The sequence below is a fragment of the Girardinichthys multiradiatus genome, chromosome 6 (genome assembly GCF_021462225.1).
Source record: "Girardinichthys multiradiatus isolate DD_20200921_A chromosome 6, DD_fGirMul_XY1, whole genome shotgun sequence".
NCBI classification, from domain to species: Eukaryota; Metazoa; Chordata; class Actinopteri; order Cyprinodontiformes; family Goodeidae; genus Girardinichthys; species Girardinichthys multiradiatus.
Genome location: NC_061799.1, coordinates 29154228 through 29181045, shown reverse-complemented (window position 1 = coordinate 29181045; position 26818 = coordinate 29154228). Strand labels below are relative to the sequence as shown.

The window sequence follows — 26818 nt, the reverse complement described above, 5'->3', positions numbered from 1 at the left end:
TACGGAGATGCACGATGAAGCACGAAGACGAGAGCCGAGCGCGAGAGAGACTGATGTGGAAACACGTCTACCAGCCATTATTTTGCAGAGTCATTATATTTCTTTCATACAATCATTGGAGTGTCTCACCTATACACACATGTTCAGAAACATTATTAAAGATATTTTAAAATATAACAATGGAATAAGTTAAAGCTCTACTATTTGACACATTGACCTAATTTTTGTTATTTTAGCAAACAACCAAAACATTAGAAAGCTATATATACATACCTGTGTGACTTTAAGATATTTATGTCCTTTTTAGTGAAAACTGAATGAGTTTTTACTATTTTAGCAAACAACCTAAACATTGGGAAGCTACAATCTACTAGTGTGGCTTCAGTATATTTGCATTCACTTTAGAGGACATTTTTTTCTGTCTTCAAGTTCTAGGCCCACCTATCATATGCATAATCCAAATTTTACGTGTGGTGGCATTTTTACATTTTCCTTGTTAATGTAAGCTTGCATGAATTTAAAACCAAACCAAACTCCGAAGTAAACTCAGCTCTTGCTTAGGGTCCCCAGCCCAGCAGGGGGCTCCCAAACGCACTTGACTTCTCACACAGAATATACATTTCAGGATTTTAGATTTTTACTTGTGTTTATCAAGAATGAGCCTGCTTTAGAATTTGCTCCCGAGGGTTCTATTTAATTGTTCTTTTATTTTCAAATAATGGTACCACAGAAGAGATAATACTACTAGGTAAATTATTTATCTGCTTGTGTTTGTGCCAGAGTAACATCAAATGCTCACTGCAACTGCAAATAAATTTAATAAAGAGCTGACAGTTTTCTGTGTTTGCTTGTAAGCAACCAGTTCAACTTGTACCCTCCTTGCAGATTCTACCAAGTCTTTATTGAAACCTAATAAGTCAATTGTCTCTATATTGTATTTACTTTGATACTATGAGGTAACATTAAAACTAGGAGGCTGAAAATAAACGCCCTTTTTGTATAGTCAGATTGAATGCTGGTGTTCCAGTAAATCATGTAAATAAAGGTGTAAGCAATCTCAGTGGTCCATTGGTGGCTGGTTGGCGATGCCTTTAACTAAGAGCCCAAAATCGGTCTTTGCTTTGGGCCCCATATAATCTTGGGCCGGCTCTGATTTACAATGTCATTAATGGCAGTCAGATTATTATTTCTAAAAACAACTAATATGTGGTATGTTGTATACAATATTTAATATTTGAGAGTATCTGAGACGAATATATAACATTTTTACACAAAGTCTTATTAAAATGTATCTTATATGCACCGCTAACTTACATAAAAGTTTTAGCACAAGACAACTCAGTCTCTCTTGGGTTGTATAGTGCCGTAAGGCCTTTTGGATTTCAATACAAATTAAATTACTGCAAATTACCACGTGAGTCTGCAGACACAGGGTCATTACTCTGCTTTGATTATGTCATCACTTTTAACCCTGTCTTACCACTATATTTAATCGGTTAATTTATTTAGTTACATTCAAAATCATAACTGAGTTTCAAAGTCACAATTAAAAGAAAGGTATAGTGTAGGAATTTTAACTTTCAATGTATTTATTATGATTTTTACCTAAATATTATGCAAAATCATAAATATGAGATTCCAAGTCATATTTCTGACTCTCAGAGTCATAATTCGGTGTCATTCAGTCATTGGGCAAAAATCCACAATCACAGTCATCATAAATAAAGTCCTAATTATGAGTTTTATGTAAATTATAAATGTAATTCATAACTGAGATATAAAGTTATAAATGTATATTAAAATCACAATTTTCTCTTTTACTTATAGGTAAGGTTTTTTTTAAATCATAATTGTGATTTTCAATTCTAAATATTGTATAATTATATACAATATATTGTATATTGTATATATTGTGTAAGTTATGAGTATGACATTCTAGGTCAAAATTTTAACTTTGAAATTCTTACACCCAAAGGCCTAATGATGAGTTCAAAGTCTTCATTTCTAAAAAAATAAATATGACACAGTGCCATAATTCTCAAATATAAAGTCTTAATAAATAGAAATAAAGTCTTATTTGAGACATGGTTATAAGTTTGGCTTTGAAAATTATAATTAAAAGACACAAAGCGACAATTAAGATATATGGGTCAGAAATCTGACTATCATAAATTACTTCCAAAGTCTGAATTATGAGATTCAGTGACAGAATTATGACTTTCAAAGTCATAAATCACAATTTTGTAATTCAAAATTATGAATCTTTCAGTGTCATAATTATAAGTTTCAAAGTCATAATCATGAGATTCTAACTCATAAATAGGAGATTAAAGTCAAATTAATATCAGCCACATTAATTTGTAGAACCTGTTGCCTCGGTCCTCATAAATATACCCCTATTTTACAAGTATTATTTTGAAGGTTGAAGTAAAACGTATCACAACAAACCATGTACAACTTCAAGTGGTGGCTTCAATATACAGTTAAGATAAATACTTTTTGGTTCTGTTACAATATTTTTTAATCTAAATCTGCCAGGAGTGTGCTTGTTTAGGCAAAACAAATACTCCCATTAAAACCCCAGTCAAAACCACACAGTGAAAATAGTTAATTGCCAGGTCTAAAAGTGTCTTACACATCTTTTTTTTTTCTTTTTTTTTTTTGCAGATTTACTGCAATGTGAATATAAATCCAGGTGGTGTCCTGTAGGCAGTTTAATTTGAACACTTGAACCTTCGCTTCCTGCAGGGGGCGACAGAGTAACTCTCATGCGTGGTGAATGGCTGGCCGGTCAAAGAGCGCCACCTCTCGTCTGCCCATATACTCCTCCTCTCCTCAGCTCCCCTTGACCGTCTCCTTCACAGTTGGCTCGCAGGCAGACGCAGTTGAATCCCAACTGAGCTGGCCGCCGTCCTTACTCCGAGAGAGACAAGAGCAACCTTGCAATGATCTCGCTGGACTTGAATTTCAACATTTTGACCAGAGACCTGTCACATTATTTGGAAAATCAAGTGAAAGTTGGGCTGTTCGGTTCGGGAGTGGGGCTGTCTCTGGTGCTGGGCTTCAGCGCAGCTTACACCTGCTACTATTTAATTTCTGTTGCCAAGGTAGGTCAGTATTAACTCCACGGTTTACGTTAAAAAGGCTTGTGTGTGCAGATGCTGGTAACAGATGCGGGTTTCTCCTCGAGGAGCATCCTTTGGCTGAGAGGGATGACTGGTGCGTTCACTGGCCGCGATTTCTGCCGGTTACTGCACATGTGGCGTGAAAACACACTAAATACATTCGTCTTTTGCATTAACACGCAGCGCATATGTGTATTAGCTCCCAAATATATAACAGTTAGATGGCGAGATCAGCCGAGCAAGTATTGTAGCATTATAATTTTGCTGGAAACGATTGCTGTGTCGACACCGGCTTCTCTGCTTGAAGGGTTTTATGTAACGCATGCTGTTGCCGTCAGTGACCCGGCAAGCTATGGATACTCACATTTTACACTTCTTGCATTAGCAGTGATAATATTTTATAATATATGACCTTCGGGATGACAATAAACGTTTGTGCCTATTGTGTAATAGAGAATTAAAATATATCTGATAAAAGATGCGTTTAGGGTTTTATTTTTTTAAATTTGCATACAGCTAATATTTCGTGGCTTTGCCAACCATCGACAGGCATTTAAAGTCGAGGTTTAGCAGTATGCTCATGGATAAAAAAGGATACAGCCTCTTATATTATCTTAATACAGTTCTGTGAAAACGTATTTTCTCTCTAATAGATTTCGGCTTTACTGGCTCATTTAAATGTTTCACATCATCAGCAATATTTTAAAATCAGACAATGATAACCCGAGTAAAATTATTTTTAAGGGAAAATAGCAATCCAATAAACTAACTATTTGAAGAGGTAACCCACTCCCCTTCTTATACTATGAATTAAACCAGTGTATCTACGTTATTAAACTGTTTATTTCATACCCAGGCCTTATTACTGCCCTACCTGTTGAATCAAGAAATCACTTGAACAGAACCTGCATGACAACAGGAAGTAGGCTTGCTCCGATCTAAATAATATTCTAAAACACATTATTGTAACCAATCAAGTAAGGGCTACAAATGCCAGTTTTTCCTGCCTGATGTGACACATAAAAAGTGTTAGCTTAGTAAAAAAAAAAATATTTTTTATCTTTATTTCCTGCATTATTATTATTATTATTGAGTAAAGTCATTGCCTTGAGCTTTTTTAAATTAAACAGTTTTGGGAAACGTTTACACTGATAACTGCCATTGTTTGATTTAAAGGTCCTTATGTCAGTAAAGTTAGGAAAAACTAGCTTCTCAGAATTATTTAATTTATCTTACATTTTATTAAATGTTTCTTTTTACTGAAAAGTTTTACCAACAGTTTTCCTTTTTAAAAAAAAAAATAACTCCATTTAAGTTGAGCCAACTAAAAGCTTATATGAACCACCCCAGTTTATTTAAGGAAACATGTTGCCTTAAGAAGTTAAAGTTACATTAACTCAGTGCAAACAACAGCTTTAAGCAATTTATTTTGGCTTCCCACTTTGCCACAGCAGCTCTAGTTTACTTAATTAAAATCTATGTGCGATAGCAAGTTCCTTTTTTAGAAGCATAGCTTCACAACATTAGACAGTGAGTTTGAGCAAAATCGTAGCTTTTATTTTATTTTCGTCTCTTTTTTTCAATGATTTGAGTAAAATATTATTTGTTTCTCCTTAAGAATCAAAATACGTGCTGTTTTACTTTGTATGAGTTTAATAAGTGACACATCTGTCAATTTTGGACCTGGTGAAATCTAACATAGCATTAGTTTTTTTCCACACAACCAGTCTCCTGCCGTTTTGTAGTCAACTCATTATAATAAATTAGCTTTAATTATTTAAAACAAAGGAAATACCTAAAAAATAAAGTCAATCAAAACATCGGAATTAATACTAAAAATAGTGATCAAGCACAGTTAATTAGTTAATTAGGTGATACTAACTTTTTGTGAAAAATGTGGTTATCTTAAGTTAAAATGCTAAAGATGTGCTGTTGAACCTTTACTGAACCTTTACCGGTCTTTATGCCCACACCTGATATAGATAATAATGACCGAGGTGCAATAGCTCAGACAGCATGATGGAACATCATGATTATGGAAAACAAGGAGAGTAGAGAGGAAATTGTGGTTTAATTGCTCAATATTTAACTATAATCTTGCATTTTCATGCGTTTTTAACCTCTTGCATCATTAGCCCTGAGCTATAACTTGGACAGAACTGGACCAATTAATATTGGATCTGAATGAGGCAATGTGATCGCATTTTGTGAACTGGATTTTATATTATAAGTAATATAAACAAACAGAATGATTATTATTGTGAAACTATTATTGATTTATACAATTAATAATTATAAGTTTATTTTTCAACTTCAACCATTTCAGAACGTGTTTTTTGTATTCATCTTGGATTTTGAGATTCTGTATATTTGTCCTGTTGTCATTATTATCATTATTAAATATTAAAATATGTCATATAAAAAATAATAGATTATTATATCATTGAACCAGTGCAAAACTGTATTTCTTTTTATTTTACAGAAACCTCAACTTATTTCTGGCGGCAAAACGTTTTGCCAGTTCCTAAAGGAGCAATGTCCAGTCGTGTCAGAGACCTACTACCCCACCTTTTGGTGCTGGGAGAGTCGCATCCAAACGCTGCTGAGACCTTTTGTTACAGCCAAACCTGGTGTTGTCTATAGAAAGTAAGTCTGTCCCTTTTATCACAGAATTTGTTGGCTGTTAATCTATTTTTTTAATATTTGGACCTAATTGTTCCAGGTCATATCGTGATACATCAAACACTGATGATATATAAGGTCTTGTACAGGGGTTGGACAATGAAACTGAAACACCTGTCATTTTAGTGTGGGAGGTTTCATGGCTAAATTGGACCAGCCTGGTAGCCAATCTTCATTGATTGCACATTGCACCAGTAAGAGCAGAGTGTGAAGGTTCAATTAGCAGGGTAAGAGCACAGTTTTGCTCAAAATATTGAAATGCATACAATGTTATGGGTGACATACCAGAGTTCAAAAGAGGACAAATTGTTGGTTCACGTCTTGCTGGCGCATCTGTGACCAAGACAGCAAGTCTTTGTGATGTATCAAGAGCCACAGTATCCAGGGTAATGTCAGCATACCACCAAGAAGGACGAACCACATCCAACAGGATTAACTGTGGACGCAAGAGGAAGCTGTCTGAAAGGGATGTTTGGGTGCTAACCCGGATTGTATCCAAAGAACATAAAACCACGGCTGCCCAAATCATGGCAGAATTAAACGTACACCTCAACTCTCCTGTTTCCACCAGAACTGTCTGTCGGGAGCTCCACAGGGTCAATATACACGACCGGGCTGCTATAGCCAAACCTTTGGTCACTCATGCCAATGACAAACGTCGGTTTCAATGGTGCAAGGAGCGCAAATCTTGGGCTGTGGACAATGTGAAACATGTATTGTTCTCTGATGAGTCCACCTTTACTGTTTTCCCCACATCCGGGAGAATTACGGTGTGGAGAAGCCCCAAAGAAGCGTACCACCCAGACTGTTGCATGCCCAGAGTGAAGCATGGGGGTGGATCAGTGATGGTTTGGGCTGCCATATCATGGCATTCCCTTGGCCCAATACTTGTGCTAGATGGGCGCGTCACTGCCAAGGACTACCGAACCATTCTTGAGGACCATGTGCATCCAATGGTTCAAACATTGTATCCTGAAGGCGGTGCCGTGTATCAGGATGACAATGCACCAATACACACAGCAAGACTGGTGAAAGATTGGTTTGATGAACATGAAAGTGAAGTTGAACATCTCCCATGGCCTGCACAGTCACCAGATCTAAATATTATTGAGCCACTTTGGGGTGTTTTGGAGGAGCGAGTCAGGAAACGTTTTCCTCCACCAGTATCACGTAGTGACCTGGCCACTATCCTGCAAGAAGAATGGCTTAAAATCCCTCTGACCATGGTGCAGGACTTGTATATGTCATTCCCAAGATGAATTGATGCTGTATTGGCCGCAAAAGGAGGCCCTACACCATACTAATAAATTATTGTGGTCTAAAACCAGGTGTTTCAGTTTCATTGTCCAACCCCTGTATGTGTCCACAGGTTTAAACTGTACCAGTGTCACATGTGTTGTGTCAGGGTAACACTTGAGATTGGTCTTAAAATAAGAATGCATTTAAGGTCCTAATGTCAATACACAAAGCATTAGAAGAAATGTAAACTGTAGCTTTGATATCCCCGTTGAATCTGTGCTTGATCTGATCTTATTTTGACGTAATTGTTCTATTTAGGTTTTACATCCCAGCGAAAACATATATGATTGGGACTGTTATTTGATTCCAAGTACCTTTATTTGTATATTCTGTTTGAAATGTAAGATTCATAGCTGTCCACTCCAAGAACATTCAGGCTGCCTATGTTTTTGATGCTCTCCTTTGTCAAGGAGACTTGTATTCCTATAATGCCCAAGGTATGTAGCCATCCTAGTGCAGATCCCTCCTACCAAGCTGAGCAAGAACAACCGTCACATTTGCTGTACGTCGAAAATTTCCTCTGGGCACAGCGGGACAACCTCCCAGCGCTTTAATGAAATTATCCAAGGTTGACCCAGAAACGGCCAATGTGAACCCATCCTATTTCTTGAGGCATCCTGGGTGAAATTTCACTCACCTTGTTGTTTGATGAGAGGATTGGCGATACACCTCCTCCCACTTTGTGTGCAGGTTTCTGTATCTGTCCTCCTAGACTTTAAAGTCTTGCCTGAGGTGTATATTTCAGGGAAGGTTCTGTAATTTCATGCCGGTGCCTTCACCTAAGCCTGGCCTCTCACTGACTGCACAGTATGGCTTTATGTCCACTGCAGTGTCTTTAAAGACACTAGATCCTCATCTTCTAGGCTACAGCTGTACAGTCCAGAAACTGATTGGCCATATGAAGCTACTGGTGCATTGCCTTCCTCTTTATCTGAACTCTGGCCGCGTGTTGCAAAACCCACTGAAAAGATTTTCATGAAGCAAATAAGGCAGCTTTCAGTTAGCACTCTGCTCATATATTCAATTCTCCTCTGGCTTTCAGCTCTGGAATGGATATAATGAAGTAATCAGTTTACCTGGAACTCATCTGAAAGCTTAGATTGTGTAGAGGATAGAGTTAATCACCACTTTCCCACTAATTCGCACAATTTCTCATCATTGTTTTTGTGTGTGTGTGTGTGTGTGTGTGTGTGTGTGTTGGGGGCGTGCTTCAGTGTTTCTGTGCAGTCTAGAAAAGAAAATAAGAGAAAAGAAAATGTTTGTTTTCGCAGATTTTATTCCTCAGTGTCTTAAAGTTGTATCCATCCATCCATCCATAAGTCGCCAGTCCATCACAGGGCATCCATACATACGTCATACATTCATCCTTATATCTATTATATATTTGGCCACTTACATAAACTCCAGGTTCCCTGACTTGAAGTATTTCTCAAGTGTTTGATATAGTACAAAAATAATGAGTGGTGAGGGCAATATGTGTTTGTAAAGAAAGGAAAGTGTCAGGAAAATGTGGGTTGATTAAAAACTAATATCTCTATCACAGTTTTCAGAATAGTATTGCAATTCAATATTTTCCTGACATTGTGTACCCATATTTATACTATGTAAGTTTTGTATTCGTAGCTTAAAGTTGTCTTAAAAGGGGCTGAATACTCTGAAAATCAGAGACTTGAAACATCTGGAATTTAGAAATGACAAGTTTGTAGAATCCCTGATGTTCATGTGTGATTGAACCGAAGAGACATATTCAAAGCAAATGCTGACGCATGGTCATGTTTTAGAAAGAGCCACGTTGCTGAGTTGCTTCTCTTTCTCTCTCTCTCTTCTCTGCAGTGAGCTTATCAAGGCAGCAGATGGAGGACAGATATCTGTGGATTGGTTTGACAACGATGACAGCCTCTCTTATCCTGATCCCACCACCAGGCCTACAGTGCTCCTTCTCCCCGGCCTAACCGGCACCAGCAGAGAATCCTACATCTTGCACATGGTCCAACAGAGCCGGGATCTAGGCTATAGGTGGGTGGTCCTGGCCAAACACTCTGGCTGCGGTCCAGTTCTGAGCAGACATTCAAAGACACTGAATCACTGACTGAATCTAACTGTGCATTATGATATCATCTGCTACCTAGCTTGAATATTCAGCAGTTTTACCTGTATTTCCAAGCAGTTTCCTTAATCTTTTTCACATTTCTAAAAGTGGCAATCAGAAACAGGGCCCGGGGTTACTTTAGGTGAAGTGCACCAACAAAGTGGGCAGCTCAGGCCGTTCTAAAGAGTTGTTCTTGTAAGCAGCCAAACGATGCTCAAGCTTGAGGAGTTGCATAGGGATGCAGATTTTTTGCTCTCCGTGTTTTCTTCCCATCTCCAACAGCTTGTCTCTGTGTTCCCTGCACTCATTCTTTCACCCAGATTTTGGAAGACATGGAGGAAGAGAGCCGGCATACTCAGCATCTTCCACCCCTCGCGGTTGTCCGTGTAGCTTAATTAATTATAGCTTATCCCTGTACAAGCTTTGCAGCTTAGCTCCGACCAGCTTCCGTGTCTGTGCTGCAGAGTGTGTTTAAGCGCCTCTCCGTCGCTCCTCCTTCCCTGCGCAATGCTGCTGAGTAAAAAACAGCAGGACGGACTCCGGCACATAATAGATGACTCAGCAAATGTAGGGAGGCGAGATGCTGATGTTTCAATTTGTAGGACATGCTTTCTACACAGCTGGACTCTTTTTCAGATCTCATGATATTCAGAATATGTTTTTATATAACAATAATTATATAAAAACACTGAAGTCTGGCAGTTATTTATTTTATTCTGGAGAGTTTTAATGTCTTCATCAATTCTACTTTTAGAACTTTTTTTTTCTCTGCCTTCATGACTGGTTATTGACCGCCTTCTGCCTCTAGAAATCCAGAGGTCTTTTCATGCTCACATATGTCTCTTTGTGATTTACCAATTTATGCCCCCGGATTATTCCCTCCTTGCCTTGCCCATGGCGGATCTTTCGCCTGAACCCTTCTAAGTATAGGGGTTTACCATTGTCTGTTTCGCCACGTCTTTGAATTTCAGATTTGATTGTGGAGTTTTTCCTGATGCCTCACACGGACCGAAGAGCGGTCCTGAAAGGATACGCAGAGCTACAAGTAGTGAACCTGAATCCAGAAGCTTAAATTTTGTTCTCAAATCAATAAACCCCTTCTTCTTATGGCCCTTGCTCCTGTATTGTGGCTGAATTTCCAGGTCCTCAGTATAAATCCTCACAATTTCTGTTATGTTTTTCCGCTTACATATGAAGAAAACACATTTAATATTAGAGTATTACATCAGACCAATAAAACATTTTCAATACAGAAATGTGGGCTTAATGAATACGCTGTTCCAAGGAGGAGCACAAGACAAGCTCAAAGATTGACAAGACTTGGTCTTTCACAAAATTTGCTTCATATATCAATGTTTGGGTCTCTTAAAAATGTGTTTTTAAAATACACCAGTATGGCACGGAAGAACACAGTGTGAGAAGAAGCCAAATCTGGTCAATATTAAACTCACTGTCCAGTGTAGGTCTGGTCTTCATGAGTTTCCGTAATTCAATGGAAAGTCCAATAACCTCTATCAGAAGCAAAATATTAATTTTAAGCTCTTCAGATACCTTCAATATAGTGAGAAAACATAATGCCATTTAACATCAATCCTGAGTCAGTTACCTAGGGTCCTAAATACAAAATCAATGTGCCACCGTTCCATCGAGGATAAATACAAAATGGCTCCAAAAGAATATCTAAGAACTTTTAAATGACTGCTTGTGTGAAGTATAAAATATGACCTGATACGGAGGTTTGTTTCTTTTATCAATTCGTCAAAATTGGAAAGACAAGAGAACATGAATTTTGATGGGCCAAATATGTGTGGATCTTCATAAGTCAGGACATGACTTCAAGAAAATAGGAACATTCATCTGAGCAAGCTCATATCTATATTCAGAGCAATAATTACACTGTTTTATACAACTGGAATTGTGAAAAAACTAGGCTGGACAATGACCAGAATTCATCCTGCAACCACACACATTTAGGAGGCTGGTAAGAGACGTAAATGAAAAATCTCTAAAGCTCACTGTTGGAGAACTTTAGCAAAAAGCAGCATCTTAAAGTTCAACAAATTTTAATAACAACCATTTATTTTAAGACATCCTACCAGGGGTACTTGTTCAATGTTGAAATGTATGTTAAATTGGGTAAGTAATTAAAGATGACTTAATTTGCACATTTATACAACATTTAGGAAAATCTTTGAAAGCTTATAAAAGCAAAATACCTAAAATCTCCTCAGTCAAAAAATTACGTCTGTTCTCTTATCCTAAAGGGTAAGAACGTTTATTTCAGCTGTTTTTGTCAATGACTCAATAAACATTCTATGAAAGTAACTGAAGTTATAATCAAAATGTTGCTTAGGGTCCAAATGTGTGATATTCCTAAGGAAGTGAAGATGAAACGACAAAGAATAATGAAAGTATTTGTTTTTGTTTGTATTACAGATGTGTGGTATTCAACAACAGAGGGGTTTCTGGTGAAACACTGCTGGTAAGAGTTTATGACATGTCACGATTTTCAACCTCTCATTCATTAATAAACCTTTTTTTTTTGTTTTTATTTTGTCTACAATCTAAACACAGATATGTGGACATGAAGATTAACTTGTGCGGTTGAGTTTTCTGTGTCAGTGTCTCCAGCTTACATGTAGAGAGCCCACAGGAAGACTGCATGGACAGAGCACCAACAGTGCTGTTTCACAGCAGGGATTAAGTCGCAGACACCTGCTTTATTTTAATGTAGATCCTAAGTAATATGGCAGCACCGAGCACGTGTCGCTCCGACACTTGGCTTTGTCTGTCCTCGTATATTTGGCCAACAATGAAGACCCTGAAAGGGTCAGACCCCCTGATTTCGGCATGCTGTGCCATCACAACCATACTGGGTTCTCACCTGAAGCTCAGTTGTCTTTCATTACCTGTAGAGAGCCGCCCACAATCAATCTTAGGTTCCTCTTTGTGGATATAAATCTGAATCAACTGACAGGACTCTGGTTTTTATTTTTTCATTCGCTCTCAGGCTTCAGATATTAGAAACACTAAAACAAAGCATCCAGTGTCACAGGCTGATTTAAACCATTGTTGTACTGTAGGGGACATCAAGAATGTTGTTGACTCAGCTGTAGTTATACTGAAAAAAGGAGTTGGACCCTGTAACCTTGGACCTGGATCAAGTGGTAGGAAAGAAGGAATGTTCTCCTTTGCTTCAGTTGGGATTTGTGCTATAGTCTATGCAAATGAAATAGCTTTGGTACACTTCTGTGACTGTGTTCTCTGTGTACAGTTATAATGAATGCGGTCTATTGTTTAATATGGGTAATAGTCCTGAATGACCCACTGTGTTCAGGATTTTCCTGCAACAAATACATAATTTGTAAAGGATTGGATCTTATTATAGACTTTTAATTAGAAAAAGAAACTTGCTACATGGTTGTATGGAGTTGTTGGTTGTTATACTATTATTGTACTTACAGCTGCAGTCAAAAGTTTATTTTCATCCATAATCAATAGAAATTTCATACAAACCTTTAGCCTTTGATCATGCATCTAAACTGTTCTTTCTACCATTAAACAAGAGGCGGCAGCATAAGTTTCAACCTGTTGGGGATTTTCTTTTACAGGTCTAAATATGTACAAACAACCCTGCTACTGTTTGGAATAATGTCCCTTAGCAAGTTGCAGAGAGAGATCACTCTCATTTTTGTTGCCATGAATACACCCCTTTTTCTAGCTGGATATTTGACCTTCTTATCATAATTGGTAGAGTTCATTTGAATTGGTTTGTTTCTTGCTACTGACCTGTTTCAACCATTTAGCTGTTGATCTAACGTAAGGTTGAAGAATTTGGAGTTAGTCCTTCCTTATTATTCTATTCAGTTTTTGTAATGAACCAGTACCAATGGTAGCTAAACAGACACATGACGCTACCACCATGACGCTTGACAGTTGGAACGACGTTCTGAAATTCGAAAGCCTAATGCGACTACTTCACGCGTACTTCTTCTTGTTGTGACAGAGCAGCCCGATAAGATATAGCTAAATATTAGGGTGATGGCAAGGAGGCCCTCCAGCCTCAAAGACTTGGAGATGATCACTAAAGATAAATCATCAGAATACCAGTGGAACAATTACAAAAAAATGTTGGATTGCTGCAATGCAAACAAGGACTTTGCTGTCAATTGTTAAAAAGGGGTATAAATAGTTTTTACATGCCAGTGTTTAATTATTTTGTATATTAAGATATATAACTTCTTTTTTTCTTTTTCTTTTTTTTACAAAATTGACACTTGTTGCATAGTTTAATCATCTTGTGACAAATGTCTGTGTGATTTCCTATCAGAAACAAGTTTTTTGGTTGAATGCCACGCATCAAAGCCTGTCCTAAGGTGAAGAATTATTGGCTATTGCTCTAATATGACGAAACAAAAGAAGGAAATCTTAGGCAGGCTTCAAATAAAACATAAAAATTTAGAGAACACCCATAAAAAGGTACAAAAGCAAAGGATAAAAATTGAACTAGAAAAGACAAAAAATTGAAATAAATGCAATTTACCCAAATTCTATAAAAAGAAAGCCATTTTTTTTTTAAACAAAGATATCATGAAGCAGGTGGGAATTTCGTTATTTGCAGATGATGTTTTAATTTATATGTCTGACCCAGGGAGTTTAGTTCCAAAACTGTGGTCATTACTAGACTCATTTAATATTATCTCAGGCTAGAAATTAAATATCACAAAAACCCAAATCTTGAACTTCAATTACCAACCAAGCCAAACTATAAAATCAAACTATCAACTAAACTAGAGCTTAGATCAAGTTAAATATCTTGGAGTAAACCTCCCAAAAGACAAGACCTAACAAAGTTAATTGGTTAAATAAAAACATAAAGGAGGATAACAGGAGGTGGACTCTACTACCATTTTTAAGTTTTGAATCGTAAATTGTATCTGTCAAAATGAGTATTTTGCCGAGGATATTGTATCTGTTCCATTCTCTTTCAATTGAAATACCTGATATACAATCTAATGATTGGGATAAATACATTTCTCAATATGTATATGTTGGTCTAACCCTGATTATCAGGCCAGGTGGAAAGAAATAGAAGAAAAAAATTGATGGGTCGACCCCAATCCATTCATTCAAAAACTAATTAAAAATCAATTGAAGCAGCCAACAGATGGATCAATTTATCTCTAAAGATCTGGCTAGATGTATCTTTTTTAATCAGGGCATTCTGAGTGACTTTCAATCTTTGAAGGCTCAGTACAGATTAAAAAATAGGGATTCCTACAGATTTCTTCAGGTATGACATCATATTAACTGTCTAAAACCCAATGCTCAGAGAGTGTTTGATAAGGAGCTATTGAACGTTTTTATTGGTGCATATACAACAGACTCTGGACTCAAAATCATTTCAAGGTTATACAGAGGTCTACAGAGGGCTAAAATGGCAAGCACATGTATATAAAACATAGGTGGGATAAAGAGACAAAAAGGTGTATTTCAGAAAAGGCTTGACTTAAATATTGTGCACAGAACTCGTAATTGTATTTGGGTCGAAAACAGTTTTTCGCTTGGATGAGTTGCTCTTTGAAATGTCACGCTTAGCATCAGTAAACATAAAGACTAATAAATACTCATTTGTGATTCTGAGTGTGGCAGCCAGAAAGATAATCACTAAGAAATGGCTCAAGCAAGGCAACCCATCCATCGAGGGCGTATTATATTATTTACAATATTTTTGTAATGGAAAGTATTACTTTCTCTATAAGGCTTCAGAAAACTAAATTCGAAGAAAATTGGGACCTAAGGAAAACATATATTTCTTAAAGGTGCCCTTCCTGTATTTTTGCTCATATATAATTTATAATATTTGTGCAGCAACCACCCCCACCTTTCTTTTTCAATTTTTGAAAGAAAAGATCACCTCTGGTTCTATGTTCATAGATATGTTCTATAGGTATATTGTAAAATCAATCACTACAGTAAACTTTATGTTCTTGTTTTCATGGTGAGTTTGCATTTGTCCTAACTGTATGTGATCTTCAATAAAGATCTATCTATCTATCTATCTATCTATCTATCTATCTATCTATCTATCTATCTATCTATCTATCTATCTATCTATCTATCTATCTATCTATCTATCTATCTATCTATCTATCTATCTATCTATCTATCTATCTATCTATCTATCTATCTATCTATCTATCTATCTCTACTTCAGAGATTTAAGAGTTAAACAGATACTCTGCACACTTCATTAAACATGGTTATATTTCAGATTTCCTTGGATCTGTGTGGAGTTGTTTTAAACATGCCAGGAAAACATAGACATGGAAATGTCCAGATGTGTTTCTAGACATATTTCTTTCGGATTTTAGTTTAGTAAATGTAATACTACAGCTCCAAGTCATTTTGTGATTCTTTTCTCTAGGTCATTGCCTGGACAACAAAAAGAACTGGACTCACAACTAGCAAAATCTTAAAGAATAAAGAAAATAAATCAGGATTTTCTTAACCTTGGCTCCTATATTATACTGGTTGGATATTAAAAATTGAGAGACACAAATGGCATTTCAAAGGATGAATAATTAACTTGCTGTTTCTCCATGCCTTAGTCTAGTCTATCAAAATGTAATATATTCATGCAGAGCTAAGTAAAAGCCATGGTACTTAAGACTGACAAGTTCAGATTGTTTAATGTTTTTTCTAATCCAAGTCGATGCTGTCTGCAAAACAGAGCGTGTGATGTGATGTTTTTAAAGCTGCTGACATTTGGATCAGAACTTAACTTGTGTTTAAACTGTAGCCCGGAGGACATAAAACCTGCCAGTGGTTATTAGGTTCAGCATGACAGGCCTTTGAGCTATTTTAATAAGACAACTAATGGCAGTCAGTGATTATTTGAGTTTAGGCAAACTACCAAGAAACAAAAGAACAGGAGAAGCTCTAAAATAAAATATGTTCAACCTTTTATCTTCGGTCTGTCGACAGCAGGTCTCACTGCATTAAATACTAAAATCCTTTATGGGAACATTTGCTGCTGTGTTTTATATTGCTTAACATATTTACAGTGCCTTTGCAAAAGTATTGACACCTGATAAATGAAAAATCTGAAAAGATTATCGTGAGCCAATACTTTGTAGAACCACATTCAGTTACAGTCACAACTGTATATCTATTAAGGAAATGTCTCTACTAGCATACACATCAAGAGACTGGATTTTCTACTCATTTTTCTCTGAAAAAGTCAGATTGAAATGTCAGTTTAGTCAGATTGGACAGTAAACATATTTAAATATCTTCACAGAGATTTGGATTTTGATTTAGATTTGGACTTTGACTGGACCATTTTAACATGTGCATTTACTTTGATCTAAACCAGTCCCCTTGTAGCTCTGGCTGTATGTTTTGGGTCATTGCCCCGTCTAAATATGATGTTTCACCACAATTTCAAGTCTTTCACAGCCTCTAACAGGTTTTCTTCATTCATTGCCCTGTGTTTGGTTCCATCTATCTTCCCAGCTCCCAGCTCCTTGCAGCATGATGCTGCCAACACCATGTTTCACCATGAGGATGGTGTGTTCGAGGTGATGTGCAATGTTAGTTTTCAACCAAAACAAGGTTTGGCTTGTTGGCCAAAAAGGTAAATTTAAAGTTTTCTGTCTCCTCTGATCAGAGCATGATCTTATATATGTCTGCTGTGTCCCCTTCATGACTTGTGACCAACTGGAACTTTAATGGGGTTTTTTTTCAGCACAGCAGGCTTTTTTTCTGGCACTCTTCCAAAAAGGATAGGTTTGTGAGGTGCACGACTAATATTTGTCCTGTTAGCAGATTATCCCACCTGAGCTCAGGAGCTCTGCAGCACCTCCAGGGTTACCATAAGCATTTTGGCTTTTAGATTCCTTCCTTGCCTCTCACTTTAGGTGAATTGCCATGTCAGTGGGGTCACAGCCTTTCTGTTTTTGAATGATAGAACCACAGGATATTGTTTTATAACCTTAAAAGGTCTCTACAGCTTTCGCTCTGCTCTGTCTTCATGATGCTATTTGTTCATTAATGTTCTCTAACAAACCTCAAAGGCCTTCAGGGAACAACTCAGCTTATACTGAGATCAAAATACACACAAATTGACTCTATTTACTAATTAGGTGATTTCTAATGGCAGTTGGTCGCACACCGTTTTATTTTGGGGTATCAAAATAAGGGGTCTAAATACAAATGCATTACAAAATTTTCAGATTTTATTAACATTCGAATGTCATGTATCATTTTCCTTCCACTTCACGACTCTCCACAACTTTGTGTTGGTCTATCAAATAAAATCCATGGACGTTTTTGGAAAATAGTAGAAGCTTCATGGTTGTGCAAATCAGATGCAATCTGAAGCCACACTATTTTGCTGCTGCATATATAAAATTAAATATTTACAAGACCCCAGTCAAGAGGACAAACTGTAGATTTTTGCAGAAAATCAATAACTTTATTATGTTATGTAATTTTTTGTATTTAAAATGTCAAACATATTTCTTAGTCATCAATAGAGCTGCTCAGTTTATCGAATCACACTTGTCATTGAAATATCAATGTTTGCAATATCGTAATTCCAAAGGACTGCTTGGATGTAGTACTTGGTAAAATGACTTATTTTAAGTGCCAGGTATTGACACTCTATATGCCAGTAATGTGTTTGGCCAGTTGGAGGCTATCTAACAGCCATTTGTCTTATCAAAATGTACACAGCAGGGTCTAAAAGCATCATGTTGTAAGTTGTGTGAGATGTTTGCTACTACTGTGATTATAATAGATGTTCAGACAAATCTATATTATGGCTTGGATCTTCATGTTTATCCTACAGATGGAGAAGCAGACAGATTTGACATTTGACTCAGTTACCTTTCTGTCCTTTCCAGACCCCGAGGACCTACTGCGCTGCTAACACAGAGGATCTGGAGACTGTTATTGATCACATCCAGAAAACCTATGAAGCTGCTCCAATGATGGCTGCTGGCGTATCCATGGGAGGGTAAAAAAATATTTCAACTCTGGCAGACAGGAAAAAAAAATCTCTCAATGTTGGTTTGGACACATTAGTGTTTTAAATGTTTTGTTGTGGTAGTTTAATGCTGCGTGGCAACGCTAATCGCTAATCCCTTGAATTGAGGGATTGGTTTGAAATTGAATCCCTGTTTTCCTTCAGATCTCCCTCTTTCCACATCCAGGATGATGTTGGCCAACTACCTGGGGCGCAAGGGCCGGAAAACCTGCCTGAAAGGGGTCATAGTCTTCTCAGCAGGCTGGGATGTGTTTGAGTGCACTGCGTCACTGGAAAAACCCCTGGACCGTTTCCTCTTCAACTCCTACCTCACCAGCTGCCTACAAGCCTCTTTGCACAGGTCAGTCGAGGCCAGAGCCGGATTACACGGCCACTAACACTCCGCTAAAATGCTGCTCCCAAACTACTCTCACATACCTGCATGTTTTAAATGTTTGGCTGTATGGAACATATTGAACCGATGTGTTTTTATTTGTTATACTAAGATATGAGGAACATTAACAGATCCTGCAAATAGTTTACAGTTATCATAACTGTGTGTGTCACAGTTTCCTTTTCCTGTTTTGTTTCACATTTTCTTATAGATCATTTTAATATGGCTATCAGAGCAATTTTAGACAAAAACAAAAGGAGCAAATTTCAGATGAAAAAATCTGAATTCCTGAGAATAATTTCAGATGTTTTTGTAAAACAAAGTTGGATATTCTCTAAAGTTGCAAAGTTTTACATTTGGGAAAGAAAAGTCTGCATCTGGAGTTACTGACAGTATGACTGATGTTCCTCCCTGCAGACACAGGCCGGTGCTTGAAAAGTGCTATGACATTGAGCATGTCATGAAGGTAGGAACATGCCTGTCATGTTAAAGTGTTTAAAGTCATTTCAAAAACATAGACCGCACTGAGCTGTTTTACTGGCTCCTCACAGGCAAAGACCATCCGAGAGTTTGATGAGAGGTTCACCTCCATCATGTTCGGGTATCCCACTAATGACGACTACTACCGCGATGCCAGTCCCGTGCACAAGCTGAAGTCTGTGCAGGTGCCAATGCTGTGTCTGAACGCTGCTGATGACGTCTTCTCTCCATCTCACGGTGAGCCTTTTTTTTTTTTTTTTTTTTTTTCACAATGTAAGTTCATTGTTAGCTTGCTTTGTGATAATTATAAAGAGATGAAAATGGTTATGCGTAGTTGTGATCATGTGGCAGGGATACCGTCTCTGGTAGAATTGCCAAGCCAGCTTATTATTGGAATGAATTAACTGTGATCAACTGCATTTTTTAAAATCAGTTTTACCCATAGAAAAAAAAAAAACAATCATACAAACAGAAGCTGTTTGACAACATGAAGTAGGCTAAAATATCTAAACAAAAAAGCAACACATCATGCCAGGAACAAATGATAAAGTCATTGTCACGAGTACTATAAGGGCTTGGTTTTACACTCACATGAGGTTTTTTAAATTTGCTGAAATCTAGTCATGCCAGAGTGGTTTGGAGGTCCTGAAAGATAAAAAAAAAATAAAAAATTTCCGGTTCAGAGGTTTACATACAATAACCTTAGTATTTGTTCGAATTTACCTGTATAACTGGGCCAGGCTTGTAGGCTGCCTTTTTAGCTCAGCACAAAAATGTTATATGAAGCCAGGATCAGCACTTTGTGATGGTCAGTGTTTACATGCCACTATGTAGCTAATATTCTGGCACTGCAATGTCCTGGACCGTTGTCTGTTTGGGAGACCAATTTGACCCCAGTTATCTACTTCCTGGCTGATGTCTTAAGATGTTTCTTCAATATTTCCACAAAATTTTTATTATTCCTCATGTTGCCTTCTATTTTTTGAAGTGCACCACTTTTAAATGCAAACCAGCCACACATCATGATGCTGCTCCCGTACCCCTGTACTTCACAGTTAGGGTGGTGTAATCAAGCTTCCTCCTAACATTTCAGTCTTAGTTTTATCAGACCACAGGACATAGTCTCCAAAACTTAAGGCCTTTAACGCTGAGTGCATTTGCGATCTGTATTCTTACTTTTTAATGTTTGGAATAATGGCTGCTTCCCTGCTGAGTGGCCTTTCAGCTCATGTCTGTACAGAACACATTACACTGTGGACAATGACACTCTTTTACCAGCTTCATCCAGCATCTTTACAATGCCTTTTATTTTTGTTCTGGGGTGGATCCTCACATTTTGCACCCAGACACATGTTGGTCTCAGTGGCAAATAACCCATCTTCTTCGTGAAAGAAGGAACTGAATCAGTTTCTCTGTTTACAGCCATTCCAGTGGAGGCAGTGAAGCAGAATCCTCACTTGGCCTTGCTTATTACTTGCCACGGGGGCCACATTGGCTTCCTGGAGGGTCTGTGGCCGCGACAGAGCACTTACATGGATCGAGTCTTCAAGCAGTTTGCGAAGGCCGTCATTGAACAAGGCGGCCGACTCAAAGACCTCTCTCGATAAGACAACCTAAAGTGATCCCCTAATTCTACATTTTGGCTTTCTTTTTCTCTTGTTTTATCATTGTCATCCATGTTTGTTCACTATATTCCTTCCCTTATTTCCTCCATTTTCTGTTTTTTTAATCTTTCATTCCCAACTCTCATATATTCCTACTTTCCTTAACACCAAATGTTTTTTGTTTTTGCTTCCTTGCAGTGTCTTTCTGCGATCATTGCCTTGCATCGAACTATTGCTCCCTCTGCCGCACGCAAAAAACATCATTCTTTCTTATTTAAAGGGGATATTACTGAATGCAGCTCTTCTGTTGCGTTTGACATTCGGATCATTTCTCTGTGCATTTTCTAACTCTCTACCGTTTGCTCAACGATAAGCATCACTGTTTATGTCAGTAGAATCTTTGTCATGTTGTTTAATGCCGCGCAATCTCTTTTTTCTGTCAAGGTAACAGAAGTACTGTTTCATTTTGTGTAACTCTATGTAGTTTTCAGCACTTCCGTCAGTAGGATTGTAGCCCTCAGGGATTTCTTTTCGTTTTCTCTCATTCTTCTCTATTTCCTGTGAATTGTCTTTTTTTATCCCCTCCTCCATTTTATATTGTCCCCCGCCTTTTAAAACTCGACGCTATTTACCTGTTAACAAAGCATAATGTTTCTTTTGAGTTCTAACTGGAGGTCTGGATTACACTTGTTGCTTTCTTTTAGGAAGGTTAGAAGGTAGATTACATGTGCTGATAAATGTAAAGTTGCTGTCAGGAGAAATTTAGCTATAAGGACTGAAAGCAGAAGGAAACAGGAAGTCTAGGTATGTGCACCTGTAAAATATCTGGTGTCTCTAGATATACATGTTGGCAGTGAAAGGGGAATACCTCAGCATCTTTGAGTGATTTCAAGTTTTGCAGACATAAACAGCCGCTTTATATTTGCTTTTGCTTTAGCCTCTCTGTTTTCTTTTTTCACAATCAAGGTAGTTTTCTCTGGCCACTATCCCCCCTTCCTCCATTTCTTCTGAATCTACCAGGGTAAAATCAGATTACCAAGGTGGAAATCTATCCCAGAAAATGACCCTGCCTAGGAGGTTGTTCCTTGTTGGTGCATTTCCACAGCAGGAACCCTCTTTTCGTCATTTTTTTGTTCTCTCACACCTGTTTGCTGTTAACATTTGATAAAAGATAGCTTTATACCCTAAGTGAGCTAATCTTTCCATCTGCTTTTAGTCTGCTTTTAAGTGACGCCTGGCTGTTACTTCACACTTTAACAAACATGCAGATGTTGATGACAATGACAATCTACTGACGCAATTTTGTTTCATCTTTGGGTATTCTACATGCACTTTTATTTTAGGTTTTTTATTTTTAGTTGCACACACACCAAATAGTTTTACAAATGGAGGATATGGAGAGAATTTGATCCATGATGAGGAATGTAAAATTGCACTATTTAGTTGATACTACCATGCCTCTAACCATCTACTGCAAGGAGCTTAGTTCATCAGAGCTATGAGTGAATATCCTAAAGGCTCAATAGAGCTGAGTATGAATGCCATGAAAGTCTATTTAGTAAAAATGTTGGTTATTTCTGTGGCTCTTTGGGCACTTGATTCAGCTTGAGTTAAATGAAATAACACATGAGGACATGGTTTGCACATTGGCTGTCTGAAGTGGTGTTTGCTGCTTTAAAAGATGTGTAGCTTGCATTGTTTCCAGTCATTTTTGCTCTCCTCTGCCAACAATGATCAACAGGCTGGCTACCATTAATGAGTTGGCATGGAGGAAATAAACAATCTGACTAACGGCCGGAATTTCAATAATAAATTGCATGAAAATAAATTGAATACATATTCCTGTGGAATTTTACTGTTAATTGGTTTTGCAAATTAGCACGTGTTTCTCCTTCATCACGTCCTGTAACCGCAGCACTGAAGACAAATTTGTTTTGGTTTTTTTCAGTGTATGCTGCATTTAATTTTGTATGGCACATAAAAGAAGACAAGAAAACAGATGTTTAAAATGAGCAGCAATAAGATTTTAAATATAAAAACTGTCTATAGTACAAGTACTGCTCTATTGACATTATCATCATTCGTGTATTATGCTGTATTTATTGAATTATTAAACAAGGTCTAGGTCAATTTGCCTCCTGTTTCCTGTGCTTTTGATTGAAATTCATTTCCTCTTTCTGAGTTGAGATATCAACAATACTTCATACTCCACTTACAGACTTCCTCTCTTTTTTTTAAACAGGCCCCCTCACAATCCTTCCAAGGGCAAGACATTTGACAGTACAGACCATTTGAGCAGGCTTACTGCAGCATTAGTGTGTGACTGCAGGGTCTCGAATCACACCATTAGCTTTTGGTCTCTGGAATTCCACACTCGCTGGCTTAGCAGCTGATAGGATATGCATCACAGCAGTGGTGGATGTTATCCACAAAAGGCTAACTGTAATCCTGCAGTACTCTACTTACCTAAATGCAATCCTCCAATAAGCCTACTGACAGAATTTTGTTTTTAGTTTGATGATGTAGGGAAGCCTTTGACTGAATTGACTTGAAATAGAAATGAGTAATTTTTCACTCTAAGGGTAAAAAAAAATGTTGTTCTGTTTATGTATTACATCATTATTGGCAGCATTTCTAATATTTTTGCTTTGTTGTTTGCTAGCTCCGTGCTTCACCAATAATGCAATAACATTATTTATTGCATTATTGGCAAGTTATTACTTTAATGACTCAATCCACATAAAGCTCCAAAATGTCCTGAAACATTGGGCCCCTGTTTTTAGAGATTCTTTTGTCACAACAACTGCGTTTAAAACTACAGCTACACTTGTGATCAAGTAAACAGCTGTAATCTGACTATTGACCCATGGTGTCTCACTGTGTTTAAATGCAATGCTGTGAACAACTAATCATACGACACATTAAATTCAGCTATCCTCCTTCTCTGGGCCACCTACAGGCTGCTTACTTCTTCAAACCAGTTGATACAGTATCACTACTTCTGCTTTCTGTGAAGAACTTCGTTACCCTCTTTCTTACTATTCCTGATCACCCAACAACAGCTTATGGCGAACCTCTCTAAAAATCTGCTGTAACTGCAATTTGAACTTTGTGTCACAAATACGATAGGAAACCTACCAGTAGAGGGACATTGTTCTCCATTAAACTGAGCACAGAAATCCCTCAGGGATGTGTACTCAGTCTTTGACTCTTTTCTTTGCAAACACAAGACTGTACTCTCAGTTCCAGCACAAACTGGCTTAAGTTTGTTTATGTGGAACCTTCAACAACATGACTGATAAAGTACAACTGGAATAGTTAGTAAACTGGTGTGGGAGCAGTGTCTACAAAGTTAAGCAGCTCCTAGCGACTTTAAAAAAAATGTTGAACACCATCAAGAAAATTAAAAATACTTGTGGATTTAAATATATGGTTTTAGTATTTAGTCATATTCAGTCAATCTTTTCCACTTTTGCAAGTGTTAAAATTATCATTTTTATAACAGTTTAGGAGCACGAGAAATAAAATAATTAGTTTGAGTTAACTGGTCTTTGGATTTGTCCACATTTTCAGTTTTTCTTATAACCACAATTAAAATAAGTAAGATATTACAGAGCAAGACACCTATTACGGGTCTGTCTTTGTCATCCTAATCTGTCAGGAGCTGGCTGAAAATAATCATGTGTCATATTGCACAAGGGTTGAAGGTAGATGGAATGTGTCCTCTAATATTATCTCACAGGAGCTAAAAAATAGTACTGTCCCTGGGCCAGCAATGCCCCTGTGCCCTTGCAGCACTCCCAGAGAAGATTCCAGCATTCATTAAGAGGCCACTTCTCCTATGGATGATTAGTGGGGTCGCTGTGCATGAACGCAGCTTATCAGGAGATGTGTTGAGCATAGAAAAACAGGAGAGACCTTGCTAGGGGAAACAAAACAAAGGTCTTGTTCTTGCTTTTTAGCAGGGAGAAAGTGTCACGATCTGTCATTTAGTCTTTTGTGTTTGTTTACTTTTTCCCTGTCAGGTGTTTTTCTGGTCCTCCAGATCTGTGGTTTACTTCAGTTAGTTGCTACTTTCTAGATTCTTGTGTTTCATGTGTTTGTTTATATTATCTTATAGATCTGTCTTTCCCTGATTGTTATTTAGTCTAGTTTCTTTTTGCTCAGTTTCTCTTGTCTGCTTTCCTCTGCTGTCAGGTCTCATTAGTTGTAATTAGTCACATTCCCCTCAGTCTCCCGGCAACCTTGTTCCACACCTGTTCCATGTTCCCTCAGATTACCTGCCTCCCTGTTCATTGGTGCATACTCCACCTCCCTATGTATATAAACTTGTTGGTTTCCAAATACTACCCTGTTATCTTTCCGAGTTCTTCCTAGTGGCTAGTTTCCTGTTTTTGCCTCCTGAACCTGTTCTCTGGATTACCTGCCTGTACTCGGTACTCTGCCTGCCTGTCTGTAAGTCTTCCATCACATCATTAAAACTTCATCTGCTCACCATGCGGCTTCCTCACCTTGATCTGCACTCTGGTCATGCCTCTGATAACCTTAATATCACAGAAAGAGTCTCAGACTGAATAGGAGCTTAAAAGGAAAGATGATTTCTAGATAAAAACTAAGCTTGGACCATCAAATGAACTTTAACAGGACTGCTGATGCTTTGTTAATGGACTTGATGTCAGGATGTGACATTTTGGACTTTGTTTTGTGGCTTTGTGTTTTAACTTTTGCTTAGATGTTTCTATTTTGGTTTTTGTATCATGTTTATTAGTTCTTTTCCTCCCTCTACCGCCTCCTAGTGTGTGTTGTTTTCTTCCTCTCGCTCTTAGTTCCTTTCGTGGTTGCTTTCTTATTACTTTGTGTGGTATTATTATTATTATTATAGTTCTTTGTCTTCCTTGGATTCTCATTTAGTAGCTCTGTGTTTATTTAAGGTTAGGTATTTGTTCACTTTCCAGGTCTTCCTTTAGTCATTGTTTATGTTTGGGTTGTTTACTTTTGTAAATCAGGTTCTCCTTATGGGCTCTTTGTTTGTTCTTAGGTTGTTGGTGTTCTTATGTTTCCCTCTAGTTTCTCTGTTTACTTTAGTTCATGGTTATTCTAGTTTCCTTATGCTTCATTTGATTAACTATCTTGCTTCTAGTTTTGCTTGGTCTGTTTTCTGTTTATTAGTCTTTTCACCCATGGTCAGTCTTTGTATTTGTTTCACCTGTTCCTTCTGCCTCCTTGTCACACCTGTTCCCTGTTTCTTTGATTACCTGGCCTTTGTTATCCCTCAGTATATTAGTTGGTTTTGTGTCATTGTGTGTTGCTGGTTCGTCTTCGTCACAACTCCATTCCCTACCATGACTATGCTTTGCTTATGCTTCGCTTTGGAAAACCTGCTACGTTTTTGCCATGAGTACCTGCAGTGTTTATGTAAGTTTTTGGATCTTGACTTTGGTTCGTACCTGCAGTGTTTTTGCTACGTTTTTGACCTTTTGTAAATAAACTGAAGCATTATTAAGATGCTGCTGCCAAGCTCTTGTCTGCACTTTGGTCCGACCCAAAACCCCATCACGACACTTGAAACCACATCAAATTACTAAATTGATTCGTTTGAAGCACACCAAACCCTAACAGGCATGGGAAATCGTTAGCTTAAATGAAAGCCTTTCAAGGTTTCTCCTTAATGAACTAAATATCAGAAAGTGAAAACAGTCATTTGATATTAACTGTTGATTTAAATATTTCAAACTTACTTTTTCACAACATCAAACCTAAAAAAATGTTCATGTCATTTCAACAGATTTGCTCTCAAATGTTTGCTCTTCTAATAGTTCAGTTAATGGTCTGCTTCAGTTCACGTCCTCCAAGTTGTATCCCTTAATTGCAAAACAAATCTTATTTCTGTGTCTTTTCAACATGGGAGGACAAAACAGATGAGTAAAATTAGAATGTAGCTAATTTAGCTAGTTAGGAATATTTGGAAACTTGGTCTTTAAAGGTGTTAGGGAATTTCTGTTTATGAATTTTGATGTATGCATGTTGTTACACCAATAACCAATTTAATTAGCTTAATCCATACTGATTATTTTATTAGAATCCATGAGAAAAGATAAGCACTAGCAGAAGGAA

General features: G+C 37.5%; 1 protein-coding gene across 1 annotated transcript; it reads left to right on the top strand.

Moving 5' to 3' along the window:
* Nucleotides 1-2816: 2816 nt before the first annotated feature.
* abhd3 (abhydrolase domain containing 3, phospholipase) lies at nt 2817-22839 on the top strand. The gene is made up of 9 exons (XM_047367009.1): nt 2817-3107; nt 5608-5771; nt 8940-9122; nt 11632-11677; nt 18105-18217; nt 18414-18587; nt 19038-19086; nt 19172-19337; nt 20523-22839. The coding sequence occupies exons 1-9, from the start codon at nt 2946-2948 to the stop codon at nt 20705-20707; spliced, it is 1242 nt and encodes a 413-aa protein (XP_047222965.1). The 5' UTR covers nt 2817-2945; the 3' UTR covers nt 20708-22839.
* Nucleotides 22840-26818: the final 3979 nt, after the last annotated feature.